General features: G+C 34.7%; 1 protein-coding gene across 3 annotated transcripts in view; it reads left to right on the top strand.

Annotated features, from left to right (window-relative positions):
• LOC128983011 (peroxisomal N(1)-acetyl-spermine/spermidine oxidase-like) overlaps positions 1 to 18,087 on the top strand; it is an 86,640-nt gene extending 68,553 nt beyond the window's left edge. For all 3 annotated transcript variants that reach the window (XM_054402129.1, XM_054402128.1, XM_054402130.1), the window contains exon 6: positions 15,653 to 18,087. In XM_054402129.1, coding sequence (XP_054258104.1) covers positions 15,653 to 15,844 — 192 coding nt within the window. In that variant the 3' untranslated portion in view covers positions 15,845 to 18,087. The remainder of the gene's footprint in view (positions 1 to 15,652) is intronic.
• Positions 18,088 to 21,772: the final 3,685 nt, after the last annotated feature.

The following is a 21,772-nucleotide window of genomic DNA, read 5'->3' as shown; positions in this document are numbered from 1 at the left end:
AAGTTTTGATATGGTGTCATAAAATGTTATGATAATCATTTTTAGGCTTAATCAAACTGTAAAATTGGCGTAAATTTGTTGGCAAATATATAAATAAGTAAATAAATACACAGTCCACAAACCATTTATACGTTAACAAAGCCAAGCTTTAAAAGTTCATGATGGTTTGCTAAAAAAATCTTTCACTAATTTTTTATCATTTTCATAGCATAAACCAATATTTTGGAGCCCAGACAGAAAACACAAAAATTATAGATCAAGACATCTAATAGACATTTAATAAGAAGAAGGTGAAGCACTAACGATAACTATAGTTGTAAATAGTGATGTCTTTGTACGTAAAAATAATTCTTACTTCTACCACCGGCTCTAAGGAAAAGTAGCAGTACCAAAAACCAACGTTTACATTGAAGAAAAGAACTATAGGCTATAGTACTTACGCCCAATTCAAACTGTCCTTCTAATCAAACTGTATTATAGGTGTTAATACATTGGCAAATATATAAATAAATAAATACACAGGTCACAAAACATGTGGACGCGTTGCAGAAAGTCAACAGTGCCGAAAGGTCAAATAATTTATAACTGTGCCGCTAAGTCAAAAACTACAATGTTTGCAGTGTCTGTAGATGAAAAATCCCAGTAAGTCAAATAATACAGTCCGTGCTAAAAACGTAGTCTATGTTAAAGCGATTGACTTATTGGGAATTTGACTTAATGCAACAGCAGTTTTAATATAACAAAATAAGATAAAATATAAGTTCAGTTTCGCTAAGTCAACAGTGCCGGAAGGTCAAAAGTATAATCTGTTAAAAACAACGATAGTCCTCTCGACGCATGACTTCAATAATTTCGTGTTTTGGTGTACTTAAAATTGTGCTAATATTTTGAAAATTGGCAAAGAGCTTCTTGGTTAGTCCTACTCGATGACTATTTTGTTGGAACTTTAAACTAATTACCGATCTAATTAATAAAAATTTATATGTATGGTGAAATAGTTTTAAAACGTGATTTCTAACATGAAAAAGTTAGCATGCGAGATTTTTGTTTGTTTTTGGGTTAGAGAGGTTTTGTCTGTGGCAAAGTTGTAGCCAAAAGTGTGATGCGTAAAATATATTTTTTAAAATTTTTTACAATTTGTGGTTCAATAGATAACTTGGGTTGAAGAGGACGGCAAATTTAGCATTTCGCAACGCATGGAAAGAACTACATCGTACGATGCGACTGCTGAGTGGACTTTTAATTTACAGTTCTAACTTCTAAGGACAAGAAAAAGATGAATATACAGATCACCAGTACATTCATATTATTTATAAAACATCTTTCTGTACTACCAGCTTACATTTTTCACTTATATTAATAAGAATACGTCATAAACAGGGTGTTAAAAATAAGCGGGGAGATACTTTACCTAGTAATTCCTCGGGTCAAAATAAACAGAAAATGAAGAATAACATTTTTTCCAAAATCGTTTCGTTAACCAGATATCCGCCATTTTGTATTTTTTACATACAAATATTTATCTTTTCCAACCGATGTTTATGAAACTTGGTATGTATGTTAAGGTAGGAGAGACCCATGTTATAAAAAAAGATTCATCTCGATTTACCCTAAAATTTCAAAATTTAACACTTAACTACAATATAATATACTTTACTTCACCACAATATTTACCTATCACTATAAATCTTTAATAAAATAAAACGTTCACATTTTTAAAATCCAAAGTAAATCAATATAATCTTTCTTTTTTGAAAAATATAGTAAAAAAAATAAGGCGATGTTAAAATAACGACAGGCGAGTTTCGATCTGGGTGTTTCAGGTTTGAATCTAGGAGGATTTAACATTAATTAACATTAATGTTTAATCCTCCTAGGTTTGAACCATCGATCTCTATTATAGAGATCGATGGTTTGAACTGAGTGAGAGGAATACATGAAACCAAAGGGGGGAGGTAGCAACAAGTGCACTAGTACCTTACTAGTGCCCAATTACAATTTGATGGATTTAACCAAAGCCTTTTCTATTTCACTTATTTTCAGCTGTTAAATTTCAAACAATACGTTTTAGATACATCATCATCATCATTCGAGTTTGGGTTTTACCGTTTTCACATGAACAGCGGTTACCGGGTATATAAGGAACTAGGTGAAACCCGTCGAAATCGACGGTTGGGAGCCTCCTCGTTTATATGGTCCGGTGGCTTCATTAGCAACAAATAATGCAAATCAAATAGCAATATGGCATTTCCAAAGAGAAAAACATACTGTAAATTGGCTGTTACGTAAATATTGACGTTTACATGCATTGTTAATTAACTTATAAAGGATAATGTGATCTATTTTAAAAGAAATATGACCTTTCTGTCATGACAGTAGCTGCTTAAATAGTATTTACTCTTCCAGCCAAAATATCGTGTTACTTACTTTCAATGATGTTACCAACCCAGTGGGCCATGGTCCGTAATATAGGCCACTGCAAATAATGTGTCAAGAAAGGTACCATTTTAGGCAAGGTTTTTGTGTTTGGATGTTATTAGACACGATGAGAGCACACTGAACTTCTTCTGCAGATGAATAACTGTTGGAGAAATATAAGCCGATTCATAAATTAATGTCACAATGCGAGTTTGAGCATTTTGTAACTATATGAGAAAGTTACATAGTATTTTTTAGACTGCTGCTCAGTGCACGTTAACAAAATGTTTTTTAGAGATAAATTAAATTTTTTTTGTTGCTGAGTAGCGCTAGTAAACATGCACAACGCTTTTTCGTTAGCCTTATAACATTCAAAGGCTCTCTAAGAGTTCAAGAAAATAACATTACAAATACTTCCTTTGGACAGTTCAGTAACTCTCAACAAATGTGTGTTGTTTAAAATACTATTTAAAAATGAAGCTGTTTAATTAAAAAGTATTATCCACATGGCCAAAATGTAAGCAAATCTGTGGAGATATCTTTTAAAGGCTTCTGGGGCAGAGCCCTAAGGGAATTTACTTCGTTTTTCTTTTGATAACTCATCTACAGACCAAGACATTTCTTTGGACACCTCTACTAAGTTTCTACGCCCAGTCGTTCTCTTAAATTAGTGGAGACAAAGTTTAGAAATTAAATATTTAGATTCCCCCATGTTAATCTTATGGGAGAAAACCCAACTTTGATGGAAGATCCAGCCCGTACTAATAAAGATTTACAAAAAATAAAAACACTTTGCATAACTACAGATCAGGGCCATTCTTTTGACATTTTAATCATCAAAAACGGTCCAAAAATGAGGGAGGAGTTATGTTTAGAAAAATCGGCTTAGCGTATTATATACAGTATATATAGATGGTAATAATGGATGGTAAATTTATTAATAAAAACAGTATGTTTTTGAAAGAGAATTGCCCATAATATCACGTTTCACAAAATAAGGTTGTCCAATTTTCTTTATAAAACTCAAAATGTTCAGGCAGTAGAAAACTTCGCAATTTTATCTAAGCCTATAAATAGTAATATAAAAGAACATTTAAACTATATTATTTGAACAGTTTAACCAAACCAAGCCACCTTGAAAAATAGCTGTTAAATATGGGTTTCTTCATTATTTATTACCATTTCGGGGTCACCAACAATGGATGAGGTAATCGTTCAAACAGCTAAATCAATGAATAAATAACTCAAGTCAACCCATCTATTTTTAGTTGAAATTTGTATTCCAGTGATTGTTTGGTTTTACGCGCCGAATTTACGACATCCCACAAGGCTTTGGATTTATTTTGTAATCGAGTAATATGGTTGGTTATAGCTTTTTGTTTAAGATTTCTTAGTTTTAGGTCATAACCTTTTTTTCTAGCAGTCATGATGGATTTATCAGCAATAGACCCTGAGATCTTAAATGCTTTCAGGGAGTTAAGATAGTTCTCTTTTAAGTGACTTGTTTGTTCGTCACGGTATGTGCTAGGTTTTGTTTTTATTCTGGGTGTTGTCCTTTTAATGGGGCATGAGTAGTCCAGGGTCCTCCTGTTATCGTTTCACTGTTTCATAAAAAAGCTTTTAGGCATCATCAGCATCCTGAGCATGTTTTACGTTGTCCCATTGCTCCGCTTCTAAGGTTTGTTTTAGTGTGTTGAGATTCTGAGTGCAAAAGTTTTGTTTTAAGCTTGCCACTGGCTTTGGTGGTTTTTATTGAGGGTGTTAACAGTTCAAGTGTGTCCAGTGTGATCAGATAGGCTAGCTTCGAATACCGTGAAGAGGATGTTTGAGTCTGAGATGTTTGTGCAGATAAAGTCAATGGGAGTGGCACTGGTTTTTGTGATTCTGGTTGCTGGAGGGGAAGTCTTCTGATGTTATGAGTGGATATTTCCTAAATTAAAAGTATATTTCCTGCATTATCTTTCAATCTGTCAATATTTATATCTCCCATTATGACCAATGATTTTGATTGGGTTTGTGTTGCATCTAGAATGTTGCCAATAGTATCTAGGGCAGGTCCTATAGGGGCGTTTGGTGACCGGTAAATACCAAGGAAATTTAGCCGTTTTTTATCAACCTGTATATTAATCATGGCAGCTTCAGTGGTGAGTTTGTTGCAGTACTCAGCTACATCGACAGGGTTAGCAGTTGTTAGTGAGTTCTCTTTTATATAGATGGCAACACCTCCCAATCTATGGTATTCACAGCTGTATTCTGCTATCAGGCTGTATCCTGGGAGTCTTGTGTTGGCCAGGGCTTCAGAGTTTAATCCGTGTTCAGTAAGAATCAATATGGTAGGCAGAATGGTTGATAGTGTGTGGCTTAATCTATCAACTTTATTGATCAACCCCCTTATGTTTTGATGCATTAGAGTTATTTTGGAATTTTTTCCGCCAGCTATAATTTTGTTGCCTTTTGAGCAGTTTCTCTCAGTTTGAGCCTGTTCCTTTGTCTTAAGTTTTGTTACAGAAATGGTATGATTATGAACGTTGTTATTCTGTTGCGGTATAATGTTGATAGAAGTTGGGGGAATTTGGAATATTGAGATTGGGGTTATAGTACAGTAAAAATATGTTTTGACTCAAAAAAAAAATTAGCACAACCGGGGAATTTGGTACAGATGTTGGGTGTACCTTCCTTTTGAACATACTAAAAGTCCCCTAAAATTGAAGCTGTGCTACGGCCGCCATATTGGAAAATGGCGGCATATTTCTGTATTTTTCGCTATAGTGACTTTATTATTTGAGATACAGGAAAAAGCTAAATATGCAAAATGTAGGTCATCTAAAAATACACATTTTTGTATTCACCATCTTTCTCTAAACCAAAACGGTTTTTGAGTTATTTGTTATTAAGTATATTTAGTTTTTTATATTTATCAAAAACTAGCTGTAACCCGCGGGCTTTGCCCCGTTTAACTTCTTAATTTTCAAGATTATCTCGTTCGCATGGCTCAATCACGTCCTGGTTGAAGTTTGTTCGCTACGCTCACTCACCTTTAGGTTGGAGCTCGTTCGCTGCGCTCAATTGCCTTCGGGTTAGCTCGTTCACTACACTAACTCGCCTCCAGGTTGAAGTTCGTTCGCTATGCTCACTCACCTTTTGGTTGCAAATTAGCTGTTGTCATAAATGTAAAAGAAATAATAGTGCTGCACCCTGTTGGTAATCCTTGTAACTTTAATGCAATTGAACATCATAGAACAGAACCAACTTGTTTAATTGAAACAGCTGTTAAGATTCAATAATTCCATTTCTCATAAGGTTAACATGGGAAACTCCAGAGCCACTGGGGCGGAGCCCGAAAGGATTTTTGAAATAAGAATATGCCTATATGTTAATCGTACGGTACAGATGTTGGGTGTACCTTCCTTTTGAACATACTAAAAGTCCCCTAAAATTGAAGCTGTGCTACGGCCGCCATATTGGAAAATGGCGGCATATTTCTGTATTTTTCGCTATAGTGACTTTATTATTTGAGATACAGGAAAAAGCTAAATATACAAAATGTAGGTCATCTAAAAATACACATTTTTTGTATTTACCATCTTTCTCTAAACCAAAACGGTTTTTGAGTTATTTGTTATTAAGTATATTTAGTTTTTTATATTTATCAAAAATAGGTGAAACACATGGAAATTGGCCGTTACTTTCAAGGATTATGATAATTTATCCTATTTAGTTAAATAGTGTGATACTATAAAATCTAAAAGTTTAAGCTTATTTTATGAGTAAAACAACTCCGCCACAGCAAACCTGCAGACTCAGCAAATTTCCATTTGATTGGATGTTTTATTAAAAAATGTATATAAATAAAATTAGGTTCAACAGGTACCTAGATTTGCTGCTACAGGTAGGTTATTATAGTGTGTGTTTTAAGTAAAATATTAATACCTTACTATAAAATAACTAATTTTCCAAGTTTGATCAAAATATATTTATAAACAAGCAAACTGCAACAGTTAACTAACTCATAAGAATAGCATGTGAGTTTTAAATTTACAATAAACAAATTTGAATATAGAAATTTTGGTTGTGTTTACTAAAAAGATGGCGATTATTTGTCACGATTAGAATATTAACCGAAGGGGTTTTCAAAAGGAGATGGAGCCTGTTATTTAAGTAATATTAATTCGTACCAAGCACCGAAAATATTTTATGCCGTATGGTAATCTACCATATTTTGTAAAGTACGCAATAGTCATATTTTTTATCTTCATTTTTTACCCATTTAATAGTTAACATTTTAGTATTTTGATGGCACCACCACACTAACTAACTATACTTGACATCCCATTGTACATTTGGAAGGGTGTTTTTCGTGTCTAGCTCATGTTGGTGTTTAAGTATGGTATAGTATAGTTAGTTTTATTTATCAAAAATTGGTGAAACCCATCGCAATCGACGGTTACTTTCAAGGTTTACGACAATTATTCATCCCACTTAGTTGATATCAGAGTGATAGTGGTAGTGCCATCAACATATTAAAATGTTAATTTATTAAATGGGTAAAAATGAGTATAAAATATTAATATGACTATTGCATAGTTTACAAAATATGGTTGATTTCCTCACTGCATACAATATTTCCGATACTTGGTACGAGTTAATATTACGGTACTTAAATAACTTGCTTCATCTCCTCTTGAAAACCCCTTCGGTTAGTATTCGAATCGTGACGAATAATAGCCATATTTTTAGTAAACAGAACCAAAATTTGTATATTTAAATTTGTAAATTGTAAATCTTAAACTACCATGCTATTCTAATGAATTAGTTAACTGTTGCAGTTTGCTTGTTTATAGATATATTTTGATCAAACTTGGAAAATTAGTTATTTTATAGTAAGGTATTGATATTTTACTTAAAACACACACTATAATAACCTACCTGTAGCAGCAAATCTAGGTACCTGTTGAACCTAATTTTATTTATATACATTTTTTAATAAAACATCCAATCAAATGGAAATTTGCTGAGTCTGCAGGTTTGCTGTGGCGGAGTTGTTTTACTTATAAAATAAGCTTAAACTTTTAGATTTTATAGTATCACACTATTTAACTAAATAGGATAAATTATCATAATCCTTGAAAGTAACGGTCAATTTCCATGTGTTTCACCTATCCTACTAATATTATAAATGAGAAAGTTTGCATGTATGTTTGTGACAAGTGAACGCGAAAAATACTGGTTGGATTGGGCTGAAATTTGGCATGATGATAGCTCACATTCCCGATTAACATATAGGCATATTCTTATTTCAAAAATCCTTTCGGGCTCCGCCCCAGTGGCTCTGGAGTTTCCCATGTTAACCTTATGAGAAATGGAATTATTGAATCTTAACAGCTGTTTCAATTAAACAAGTTGGTTCTGTTCTATGATGTTCAATTGCATTAAAGTTACAAGGATTACCAACAGGGTGCAGCACTATTATTTCTTTTACATTTATGACAACAGCTAATTTGCAACCAAAAGGTGAGTGAGCATAGCGAACGAACTTCAACCTGGAGGCGAGTTAGCGTAGTGAACGAGCCAACCCGAAGGCAAGTGAGCGCAGCGAACGAGCTCCAACTTAAAGGTGAGTGAGCGTAGCGAACAAACTTCAACCAGGACGTGATTGAGCCATGCGAACGAGATAATCTTGAAAATTAAGAAGTTAAACGGGGCAAAGCCCGCGGGTTACAGCTAGTTTTTGATAAATATAAAAAACTAAATATACTTAATAACAAATAACTCAAAAACCGTTTTGGTTTAGAGAAAGATGGTGAATACAAAAATGTGTATTTTTAGATGACCTACATTTTGCATATTTAGCTTTTTCCTGTATCTCAAATAATAAAGTCACTATAGCGAAAAATACAGAAATATGCCGCCATTTTCCAATATGGCGGCCGTAGCACAGCTTCAATTTTAGGGGACTTTTAGTATGTTCAAAAGGAAGGTACACCCAACATCTGTACCAAATTCCCTGGTTGTGCTAATTTTTTTAGGTTTATGGAATTTTTCTCTTATTTTTACTGCACTATTAATCGATTTTCGGCAGATTGGAGTTTAAGAAAATTTGTGTGTTTTGGATGACTGGTGTGTGTTTGTTTCTCCTTCATTTTCGATGTCCTGTTTCTAAAAAAGGGATCATGGCGTCTGACCTACATAGGTTTGTTATTTGAGCGGAACTCATGTTAGAGGGTATGTTTACCTTGATAGTGTCTATAGTATCTAGGGAAGTCTTTATCCGCAAGATTTTTGTTTCTTTCCAGATTGAGAGTTGGTAGTCTTTGGATTTTCGGTGTAGGTGGCTATGGTTCAGTTCCATCTAGATGCCTATGGATTTCTGGCTGGACTTTTATGATGTTTGGGCTTTGTTCTGGTGAAGACATTAGACTGTTTCTAGATTGCTTGTGTATTTGATGGTATTGGCTGGAGTATGTCTGGTTTGTGTGGTGTATATTCAGGGGAGTGTCACAGTTTTTTGGCAGGGTTTGCCTGCTTCCCTCGGAGTCACAACTTAAGTCTTAGGTGTTAGGCGTGGTTCTCTCGGGGTCGGAGGATGTGGAAGTTTAGTTGGCTGTTCATTCAGTGTGACGTCTGATTGATGCCGGTTTCTTGGTGTTGAGTGTTCATTAGGAGGGAGGTTGAAGGGTTGTGCTAGGTCCTGTGTTCCATATGACTTTATCATTTTTACCCATTTACTAAGAGTGTCACCTTCTGGGGGGGTGTAGTACTTAAAAACTAAGGTAATGTTCTATTACCCGGTTATAGAGGTACATGGTGTGCCTCGAGATGGCAACCAAGCAGTGTGATATGGAGTCATAGATATTGTCTTTTGTCCTGTTTACTCTTACAACTGTTATGTGGGTTGCTTGCTTCCCTTGAAACTCGTGGATTGTTGAAAAATTAAAGCCTAGGCTGTTCAGTGAGCGTTTCTCAGCCTGTTTGAACACAAGAACTTTAAAGAGGCTTTTGTCAATGTGTAGCTTGTTTATGTCATCGAGGTACGAATCAGTTTCATTTTCTACTGAGTTGCAAGTTGCCATTCATTGTTCGTAGTAAGGCGATAGTAGAGTTGCAACACTGTTTGTACACCTATAAGAAAAGTTTAAGACTGTGGTTGTTTTGGCTATTTTTGTGATGTTATAATGGGTAATTTTTGCAGGTAGTCCTATTAATGAAAGGGATTTGTTGCCTGTCTCCTATCAGCAGTGCTTTTTTTTACTCCAGCAAGAGCACAGGCAAACAGTGCTTCTCCTGCGTGAAGCATGAGTGCTTCGCCTATGATTAGCCTGTTGTACTTTCCACCAGATTTTATGTGGTTTGTTGAGTTTATAATAAAATAATGTATTGTTCTGCATGAGTCTTTCATGTCCTTGTAGCTTGCTGTTTCATCTTTTTGTTTCAAGCGGTTTCTGAAATCGGTTGCTCCTTCTCTTGTTGGAAAGAGAGTCACCCTTTGTATGTGTGTTGATTATAAACGTAGTTTTACCACATCCTGGGACGCCTTGGACAAGTTCAAGTTCCAGATCAATGTTCTTGTTGATATCGAGATTTTTTACACTGTTGTAAAGAATTAGCTGGTTCATCACTTCTGTTTCCTCCGAGACAAGTATAATATTGTTTGCAGGTTTTACTGAAGTTGCAACAGAGTATATTTTGGTGTTGTGCAATAGTTCAATAAAACGAGTTCCGTCAAAACCATAGCTGTAGTGTTTGCCTATATTTATGCTAAACAAGGGTTCTCCTGTGTTTAGGTTGATTATGTTGTAGGCTGGCTTTGAGGCTTTCTTTGAGTTTTTCTTTTAGCTCTTGCTGTGTAAGTGACACTTTGTTTAAAGCGTTGTTTCTGTAGAAGTCAGAGAACCTCTTCAATAGGACCCCCTCTGTTTGCTTCCACACCTCTCTTTGTTCCACCATCGCAGCTTTGACAGCTATTGCATTTTGGTTTCTTGTGTTTTGGACATTTGAACATTTGGACATTTGGGCTCTGAAGGTTCAGGGGGGCTGAAATCTATGCCTTGCGTTCTCCATATGCTGTACATGCCCGAGCTCTTCTCGCTTGTGACGCGGGATAGATTCAGTTGGTGCTCAAAGCAGCTATCAAGTACATGGTCAATGGCTTTCTTCAGTTTTTTGTTGTTTATGTGGATCCTAAATCTGTGTAGGTATGATATTGCTATTGAATTGAAGGATTGCTTGAAGTATTTCGGTAATGCAGACAGTGTTTGGCTGTATAGGCTGCCACAGTTCATTGATATTCAGGGAGAAGAGCGTTGAGGATTTGATACAGTCATATAAAATTTCTATAGATTTAAATTGTTTTGACCTCCAGTTGTTATGTTGGGTTCTGTAGCAGATAATGATGTATGGCTTTTTCTGTAGAGTGACAAGACAATTGAAAGACATTTCATTGGCTGTGACTCTATTTTTTATTTCTGTTAAGGTTTCTGGGGGCAAAATTAGGGAGCATTTAGCCGAGTCATGATCATAAAAACCCATTCCACATCCTCTACTCCAATCTAGAGTTCTAATCTGAGTTTAGTTGTGAGGATACGAGGGGAGTTTGGTCAGGCACAAAGCAGGCAAGATTTAGTTTGCTAATGTTAGTCACATCTTTGGTGTTGAGGAAGGATACACACCCTGTATTTGAGTTCACTGAGGTGTTCCGGATTATCCCTCTAGCTACTGCTCTTGTCTGGCACGTGACCATGTCCTCCGCATCGCTTATCTCTTGTTGCTCAAGAGAGTCGGCTGTAGGGTTGTCCAGGTAGATAACATCAGTACATACTATGTTTATTAAGGTGTTCTTCGGTCACTTGATTGGCATTGTTTGTGTTTGAGACTGTGAAAGTATTTTGGTTGATTAATTTTGAAGGAGGGCTATTGCTTTTTCTGTATTTTTTAAGTTTTTCCCCTCTTTCCTCTTAAAGTCCTTCGATAATTCAGAAATGTTGCCTGCATGGTTGTTTTTACTACCAGTTAGCATCTGTGGTCTGTCCTCGATAGCAGTTATGGAGTTCTGCATGTCATGGATTCTGAGTAAGATTGCTGGGGTTGTGTTTGAGATAGGATCATAGGTTTCTACTGATTTGCTTTTAGTTTGAGTATGAGCATCTTTTACTTCCTTGCATTCATTTAGGGCTTGTTCTCTTTCGGCATTCCTTAGCTTCAGTTGTAGTTCTTTTATTTCACTTAGGTATGTTTCTATATTCTGCACTCGCTCTCTATCATGCTCTTCAAAAACGCTTTGTAGGTCCCTTCGACTATTTTTTTTCCTTTTCCAAGGTGTTGTCTAGTTTCATTATTTGTTCTTGTATTTGTTCGATTCTTACCAGATATGAGTGTTCTCTAGTATCCAGATCTTCTATGATAGCTGTGTGTTCCTTCTGTGTTACTTGGAGAATGTTTAGTTTAATAGTTAGTTGGCCATATTGATGTTTTTGCTAGTATGTGATCAGCGATCGCGTAAAACTGATCGGCGATCAAGAGCCACTCTTTTATCCCTGCTGGAAAAAGTGTTTTTCTGCCTACATTATCAAATTCCTTGTTTCATTTATATAAAATTCCTGCTAGTATTTATATAAAATAATTATTTTTATATTATCTTTATTATGTCTCGTTCTTGTAACTCTTTTTGCCTCAAGATTTCTCAATATTTCACAATGTACCGTAAAAAATTAGATTTTGAGTCTTGCTCAACTCAACAGCAAAACTATCAATTAGTTCCTCAATTTAATCTGTTTTATCAACATTGCTTTGCCTTTATTTACTCATGTTAAATGTTTTGCTATTTATTCTTGTTTTCTGTTGTTATTTTGTTCTTGTTTTCTTTTGTTATTTTGTTCTTGTTTTCTGTTGTTATTTTGTTCTTTTTTTCTGTTGTTATTTTGTTCTTGTTTTCTGTTGTGATTTTGTTCTTGTTTTCTGTTGTTATTTTGTTCTTGTTTTCTTTTGTTATTTTGTTCTTGTTTTTCTGTTGTTATTTTGTTCTTGTTTTCTGTTGTTATTTTGTTCTTGTTTTCTGTTGTTATTTTGTTCTTGTTGCTCAGAATCTATTATATTCTTGTAATCTCGCTGTCTCCAGTTTTGTTTTCACTACCTCATAAAGACCGATTTATTTTCTAGGTTATGTTTACTTATTGCTCCCATAACAGCCCGGTATTATGACAGTTTACTGCCACTGCCACCTGGATTTTACTCTAAACTCTCGTTAATAAAACCAGCATTAGTTTTGACACATTTTCGTTGGTGAAACCAGATTTCCTTAACTGTGGTTTAAATCACCAGTTAGTTTTAACCGAAGATTAACTAAACCATCGTTAGCGGAATTTGGTGAAATCGGGCATAAAAGGACTATTGCAAAACACAAGCTGATAACTCACTAAGGAAAACATTAAAATATTGTTACACGCTCATAAAAACAACGGCTTGTTGTTGTCTCCAGATAGTTCTGATGATTGTCGAAGAAGCGCAGCACTCCCGAAGCCGAGTGAATCGAAAACAAAATGAATAATCATTATGAAGAGAAACAGGAGGCCACTATGGGGTGGACAGCTGAGCTTAACAGGAATCGCGTGGATGGCCACTAATCGTGGCTGCCCCAAGCTGTGGGGCTACCTTCAGCACTGACAATGTCGCGTATTAATATTTTCCTTACTGCCTCCCGCAGTAAGGAAAATATTTTTTTTTGGCATTTTTTTACTATTTCTTCAAATTATAGAGCTTTTCTTCCAGGACAGAATGATATATAACACTTTGGTACTAAAAATATTTCACCCGTGTAAAAAAAATCTGGAACAGATGCATAGGCGAGGCCTGACTTCTTTTGAAATGAGGTTTTTGTTTTGAAATATTTGTATATTTTTTAATTAAATATGTAAGTTACCTTGGTGATGGGGGCAGCAATAGCTTTGAAAGAAAGGATGAAAACTGGAAAAAGCTATTGGAGGAAAATATGGGTCTGAAATGTTTAAGGTGGGCAAAATAACGCACATCACATATTTTCTATACCCCTAGGCCTAAGGCCTAAGTTATACGCCGTTTTCCACAAATCGTTATTTTTGTCATGTTATGTACCTTTTATCAGGAACTACCGTACTGATAGGCCATATAGTTTTTCGAAATAGTTACCTTACGTTAGCATTACAGAGATAGGGATTCCGCCTTCCCTTAAACAAATTGAGAGGGCCACTAAGTGTGGCCTTTTTGATCCATAGGGAAGGGAAAGAAAATGATATGTACGACCAAAAAGGGTTAAACATCTCTTACCAAAAGAAAATCTATGATTTAGACACTGATAGTGATTGAGCAAATTAAAAACAAATAGTTGGCAACTATTCCTTAACATTTATACTAATTATTTATAACTAAACTTGACATTTGTTATTAAAATGATACAATGTGACTGTTCCCATTTAGTGAAAAATTACTTGAAGAGCATTGTCTTACAAAAACATTTTTGATGGTGATGAATCGAATTAGATCCTTTATAATACTTCAAATCTAAATATATAAAAGGCAAAGCCCTCACTGACACACTCACTCACTCACTCATCACTAATTCTCCCACTTCCCATTTACCTAGTAAGCTGAAATTTGGTACACTGATTCTTTAGGCATTAAATAGGAAAACTAAGCTGTTTTTATTCTGATTAGACTCTCGGGCTCCGCCACAGTGGCTCTGGAGTTTCCCATATTAACCTTATGAGTACTCATATTTAAATGGGATTAATGAATCTTAACTGCTGTTTCAATTAAACAAGTTTGTTCTGTTCTTGTTCTATGATGTTCAATAGCATTAAAGTTACAAGGATTACCAACAGGGTGCAGCACTATTATTTCTTTTACATTTATGACAACAGCTTATTTGCAACCAAATAAGCAACCATTTACTTCAACCTGGAGGCGAGTTAGCGTATCGAACGAGCTAACCTGAAGTCAAGTGAGCGCAGCAAACGAGCTCCAACCTAAAAGTGAGTGAGCGTAGCGAACGAACTTCAACCAGGACGTGGTTGAGCCATGCAAAGTTAAACGGGGCAAAGCCCGCGGGTACAGCTAGTACAATATAATTAGTCAGAGAAAATTTTTAAATATTATAACAGTTAAATCAATCATTACAAAAAACATGCAAATGATACATACAGTGTGACCCTTCTGATAATTATTTGAACGACTGACAGAGGGTTAAGGCCTTTTATCAAATAATAATTATATAGGCATAAGACATAGATGAAGACATAGTCCTGGATACAGGGCTACAAAATGAAGCTTAGAGTGTGTAAAATAAAGAAAAGAATCTCTAAGTAGTAAAAATTAGTTTTGATCCTAAAATGAATAATAGATGTGTAACTATTTCATACACCCAGATCTAAAGAACATGATTGTTCTCTTGTTAATCGTAGGTATAGCAGCTTGTATATATTTACATCTCCTACTAGCAGAGTATCCTTCATACGGGGTTAGCGTATATTTGAAATGTGCTTATTGCAGTTACCCGTGCTATGAGTTTGCGAGGGTTAGGAGCCGGAAGACAAAAATTTGTTTCTTTACAGTATGAAGTAGTTACTTACCAAAATACATCCTAAACACATTTCACATTTCTAAATCTTTAATTCACATAGAGGAAACCCCTGTAGTTTATTTATTTATTTATTTATTACTTAGTACAGCACATATACAATGAATTTACAATACCAAACTGCATAAGCCTTAAAAAAAAGGCTTGTCCGCAGCGTTTCTTTTAATACTAATTGTCTTTTCCATCTTCATCTTGGTCTTGAGTCAGTGTGAACTATTAACTGTACAAAAATATATTTCCTACTTCTTAAACAGTAACAAATTTGGCTTATAAAATTTTTACATGATTACAAACAATTTAAATATTGAAGGGGCAAAAAAAACTGTAGAAAAATAAATTCCGATAAAGTCCGATTTGTACCATTTCTGATTTTTACCTTCCCATAGTTGGTTACTATTACTGTGCTAAATTTTGTGTGGATCACTTCAGCTGTTCAGAAGGAGTAAGTGGAAAATAAAAGCGGGGGATTAGTATAAGAGCTTTGCTCACCCTGATAAAAAAAAGAGAAAAAAACTAAGGCTTTTGTCTGGAATAGGAAGCTGTTGTTTAGTCTGTTAACAATAATTCTTATAAATGTAATGATTTTATCAGTGATTAATCAGTTAATCTGATTATCTTGTTTGTTTCCAGCCTGCTGTGTTGTTTGCGGGCGAGCACACCCACAGCAGCTTCTACTCCACTGTACATGGAGCGTACCTCACTGGGCGGACAGCAGCCACCCTCCTGCTCTCACCAGACTCCGCTGAACCCAACGAAATGGTGATAGAGTGTGATCAGACAAACGACCTTAGCTCCTGGATACAGGGCATCTCGCTTGATTAAATGGCATATGTATTTGTAGTCCAGTATTAAACAATAATATTTTATCTAGTCAAAAACACTGGTTGAATCATCAATATAGTTGACTTAATGTAATGAAAATTAATTTGTAACATAGCTCTAAGTTTTTACTAATCATCACTGCTACAAGGCTTGTCCAGAAAGTAAGTACCGTTTTGTTCTACCGCCGGCAGAGCGCTGACAACGATGTTACACGCATGCGCACTAGTCTCCTTGGTTAATTGTTGAACAGCTGACGCAATTACGACCAAATTGTGTCTTGTTTATATTAGTTAGTGTGCACTCAAAATGTTTGAAACAATTTCTGATTCGGTGGACTGTGAAATGGGTTTTGTAATACTATTTTTGAACGCAAGGAACGTGAAGCCTGCTGAAATTCATCGCCGACTTACAGAAGTTTATGGAGAAAAAGTTATCAGTGATGGAATGGTAAGAAAATGGGTTCGACAATTCAATGATGGGCGAACCAATTTTCATGACGGGGCTTGCAGCGGGCGGCCATTTGTTGTGAGTCAGGAATTGGTTGAAAAAGGGAATGTAAACATTCGAGAATAAGAATGCTTTCTGATGAATTCACACAAATTTCAAAATCTCTTTTACATGATATTGTGGTTAATCACTTGAATTATAGCAAGATGTGTTCCCGTTGGGTTCCAAAAATGCTTACGCAAAAGGGTACGAAAAATGTTCCAATGGCGACAAATGGCTAAACAATGGTGGAAACTAGGTAGAAAAATAGTTTAAGATATCCTCTTTCTTGTAGTAATAAATTTTGTAAAAAAAAATTATCTATATGTTTTTTTCCAAAACGGTACTTACTTTCTGGACAAGCCTCGCATTTTAATTGAAATGACCATAAGATTTTACTGTTTACCATAAATATATAAGTATTTGAAACTTCAAAACATTATTAGTGATTTTTACTATCTTCCCCCTATATGGAGAAATGATTTTTTTCAAAATTTTTGAGTTAGAGTTTTGGGTGGAAATATCCGTTTTGGGTCCCCCCTTAACCCGAAAAAATAGTTTTCCAAATTATGTGTCTGTTTGTATACAGGCGTGTGAGCGTCCATGTGTACAGACTACACCGATTTTGATGAGATTTAGTAGGCCTATGTGGGTAATATTCCATGGTATCTAAAGGTTGTTTTTTAAAATGGTTTTTGAAATTTCGATTTTAATGGTGATTTTTTTATAAAACCCCATAAAATAACAGAAAAAATTTTAAGAATAAATTACTTACGTCAAATAGCTCAATACTGGATGGTAAATTTTCAGTCAGAACATGTTTCGACACATTGTGTCATCATCATCATCATCATGAATTTAAAGAAAAAATGGATAAAAAAACACTAAAAACAATGTTGATTACTAATTTTAGTAAGTTATGGTCCTTTAAACTACAAAATTGAAGTAGCCCAAATCCTGTAAAAATTAGGTTTCAAAAGTTGTTGTAATTTTTGTGATTTTAACGATCAAAGATAATAATTATTCACACCGCTTACCCGTTATAAGGGTTGTTGATGAGAAGTATGTGTCAGTTGCTGATACCGTTTGTTTTCAATAAGATCAAAAAATAGAATAAGCTTTTTAATATGCCATTTTAAAGTTAGACATATCTGTTATGATTTTTTCATTAGAGAATTTGAAACTTCCTATTCTGCTTCTTATCTTCCAGTTTAGTTGAGAGCAGTTTTTTTTACTTACATGGTATTCTAGCTTAAAAGGCGATTCTAGACTTATAGTGAAGTTTCCATGTTGAACGCACAACTTTTTAAACAAAATTTGGTGATTGTGTACTATTATTCTATTTTAATATTACTTTTAATGTTTTTACCTCGTTAATTTTTTATAGAAATCTCTTCAAAACCCCCCAGTACAAAGTAATAGTTTCTATTTTTTTGGTGGGTTTTTTTCCTGAAAGGTACAACAATTGTTTTCCTAAGTAAGACCATACTTTTTTGCTTGGGTCGTCGTAAACATCAAATCATATTAAAAGATCATTTTCATTGCTCCCTCTAGAGGAAATAAATATATTTGCGGCTCAAATGATCAGCAAAAGTGAACAGTCATTAAGATTAGGTTTTTCTAAGGGTTTTGCTGTTTAAGATTAGTACCACTTAACTACCATTAATTTTCTGTATGAACTTTTGAATATGTAAAGCAATACTTATTTTATTGTTATTTTTAGACAAAAATAAATTTTACTACCCAATTGTTGTCAATGAGAGGTATTTTTTCAGACACCAATGTCCATAGAATGTTAATCTCTGTGAATTATCTGAAGTGTTTTGGACTACACAGTTGTGTGTTATATTGGTATGAAAGAAGTTTTAACCATATTTAATATTTAAAATTCATTTTCATAGCCCCAGGATTGCGTTTATATGAAAAATAATGGCTAAACCTACCTCACCAGACAATGATTGTTACTAGTTACTACATGTCTAGGATTGTCTGACGAGGTACGTTTAGCCATTATTTGTCATATTTAATAATCACTCAAGTATTAACAATGCCACAAACTGGTGATGAAATGGATCACAATATTACATGAATATATCATAGAAGCCTTGCTGATAGGTGGGTCAGAAAAACTACTTCTATAAACTACTATATTTCTATAAACTACTTCTAGTTAGTTCATTATTGGTGAAGGTACCAAGTTGAAGTTCGTAAACTAGCCAAGTGTAATCACAGTTAGAATTAGTCTTCATAGTGTTGGAGGAATTAATACTAGTGGAAGTTGTAGTTGCATCAAAAGTTATGATCAAAAAAGATCAATTAGACAACAAAACGAGAAACCGAAAAAAAGGAAAGAGTATGACACAACAAATACATTACTAAAGATAGCAGACCCTTCAGATCCAGCTTGTATAAATATGTTGAGAGCTACAGGTGAACAGGAAAATGACACAGCAACAACCTTTGACTATTGATAGAAATCAGTTTCCAAAAATTAGTGATACAACACACCAGCCACTTGGCTACTATACTCGACAACTAGCGCACTCACCAGTTAGTAGCTTGTATCTTACTGTGTACTTGACCCTCAAGAGGAGGCAGCTGAGAGTGACACAAGTCCTTCTTGAATTATTCTCCAAGTGGAGGTGTTTAGGGAAAACTAAGTTATAACTAAGCGACTGTATTTCTGGTCAATATGTACAAGACATTGAACAAAATAGGATTAACTAAACCGACAGCTGATAATAAATAAACATTTGTATCATCTGTAGTATGATATGACAATAGTTATTTTCCTACAGTTACGTAACAATGTACATGTTCTCTCACTGATTTGAGAAAGCAAAGTGGCCAATTCGCTCATCAGTGAGACAATGTTAACATTGTCTCACTCTAATTACTTTGTCTCACTCCAGATTTTCAACGTGAAGGCACGAAATAGTGAGCGCGTAACATGCAGGCAACTTCGTATGCGCGCTAAATACGTTGGCAGCACTGGCTGTAAATCAGCTGGTCAGCTGTTGTACTGTTGTATTTGTCACTTCACATTAAATGTTATATTAAAAGTTCACTTCTGTGTAAAAATAGGTTATGTTTCTTCACCAATTTATTTGTTTTATGGTAACTGTAGGAAAAGTATAATGTGCAACTCGAGTTCAAAGTACAATTGCCTCACTCGAGAAACCATTCCTCACTCGCCTACGGCTCGTGAGTAAGGATTTCTCTCGAGTGAGTCAATTGCTCACTTTTCTCACTAGTTGCACAAATAACTATTGTGTAACAAGTGGGCAAAGTGGCACTTTGCTGCACACGAGAGCGCGGCTCGTGCGGAATGATCTCGAGTGCAGCAAAGGCCTTTTGCACTCGTGTTACACATTATATTTTTCCTACGTCACTAAAGCATATAAATAATTAGTCGTGCAAACACTATACAACACGTTTTTAGGTTCAGCTGGCAACACAAATAGGTGCCCTAGAGAAAGTAGTACCCGGTCCGTATCACTCCGCTATTTTTCTTCGGCAAGAAATGTGCTCCATGACTTGAGGATATGGTTCCGTATGTTTTTGTAATTTGAAGTGGTTTCCACGCCTAAAAAAAAATGCTTTAAAGGTATTTTCTTGTTTATTAAGATCGTAGGAATGTTTTAAAAACGTTTAAAAGAAAAGTCCAGAAAGTTCAAAATACCGAAACTATAAACACAAAATGACAGGTTAAATCGTAGTTATAATAGTCAATCAGCTGCCCAAAATATTATCTTTAAGTGTTGCCAACCTATTTCCAAGCGTACACGGATTAGGTGCATAATAGAACCACGCTGTTTTGTGTTGTTTCGTTGGAATCCTGATGTGCGCCAAAGTATAAACCGTACAACAAAGTATAAACCATACGACAAAGTATAAATATGCAGCAATTAGCAGCTTTCTGTACTATAAACAGTACAAGGAAGCCAACTTTGTCGGGTGACTGTAGGAAAAAGTAATTGTTTAAGCAGGCATTTTCAATAATCAAACTCTCATTATTCATTGTCTTCATTGTCAGCCAAACTCTCTGCTTACTGGAACCTTAGACTATTGATACAACTTTGACTATTCATATTGGCTTCTGTATCCAATAATTAATGCTAGAACCTAGAACCCTGTTAGCATTGCATGTGTTACTAATTATTAAACATTTACTAGGTCTGCTATGATTATGGTTTAAAAAAAATTATAATTTATCTATAAACTGGCAGACAAATATAGGCTACTACAGGCAATTATTTTATATTGTATTTTGTGTACAGAGCGGCCTTGATCATAATAACTTAACCCTTTAGCTAGATTTGTTATTCTTTCTAGTCAATTATATTGTAAATAAAAAAAAAGATTAATCACTTGCTACTTGCTGGTACATTAGGTTTCAATATTATTGTATAGACCATAATTTAATATAGAGCTTAAAAGATATGTGTCATGATTTAATTGAAAATACTTATCCATCCAATTCACAGAACCAAAAGTTAGTTAAGAAATCAAATAACTAAAATTATGGAGTTTTGAAACAACTCAATTCATATTCCCCCTTGTACAATACTGGATCTAGATATAGCCAATGATTACCAAACCATTGCTTGCGTTTGCCTGAGGATGGCAAAGGTATTGCTAATCAAAAGCAATAGAATGACTTGATAAAGAGGAATCAGTTCAAAGCATTAGTGATGAACTCGGGGTTGTTGTTACAACAGTCAAGGACTGGAAGGGTGATTAAAATCCACTCAGGACGACGGCACTCAAATTGAATCTGAGAAAACCTCAACCTCTTTTAGCGAATTTCCCATATAGGGAATTTCCCACATAGGGAATATTAGCGAATTTCCCATATAGGGAATAAGCTATTACCGTAGTACTCATGGTAAGACCTGGACGCGGGACCGATTTTTTTTTTCGTTTTGAGGTTCCTAGAGGCCAAAAACAATTATTACAAACATAATACACAGACAGGTACATTGACAAGGTTTCTAATAAATAAATAACTAGTGTACCTGTTGCTCGGATTCGAGCAATTGCTAAGTATCACAGGCGTTATTTTAAAACAAATTACAGTCATAAATTTCTGATGACTTAAATATCTTATCATTTTTCAAAAGATGATGATCCTCAACGTACTAATCTATGACACATTTTTCAACCCGATTAACGATAACGTTTATACCAATAAATAAATTTCTGGTGTTCTTTCTTTAATTCAATAATAAATAGTGATTGAAAGTATAGGAAAAAAAGGCAAGTACCAACATTACACTATATTCATATATATATTTATAAGCCCAATAAAGAATAATTATAATGTTCCTTTGAAATTGATATGTCGCACTTATTTCATAATTTAAAATTTTCTAAGAGCAATAAAGCATAGATTCATAAATTAATCATTTTGTTGAAACTATAAAAACTTGTCATGCAGTG

The sequence above is a fragment of the Macrosteles quadrilineatus genome, unplaced genomic scaffold (genome assembly GCF_028750875.1).
Source record: "Macrosteles quadrilineatus isolate MER2022 unplaced genomic scaffold, UCM_ALF_1.0 Scaffold_1__1_contigs__length_201487025, whole genome shotgun sequence".
Classification (NCBI taxonomy): domain Eukaryota; kingdom Metazoa; phylum Arthropoda; class Insecta; order Hemiptera; family Cicadellidae; genus Macrosteles; species Macrosteles quadrilineatus.
Note: the sequence above shows the minus strand (reverse complement) of the source record. Positions and strands in the feature narration are given on the sequence as shown.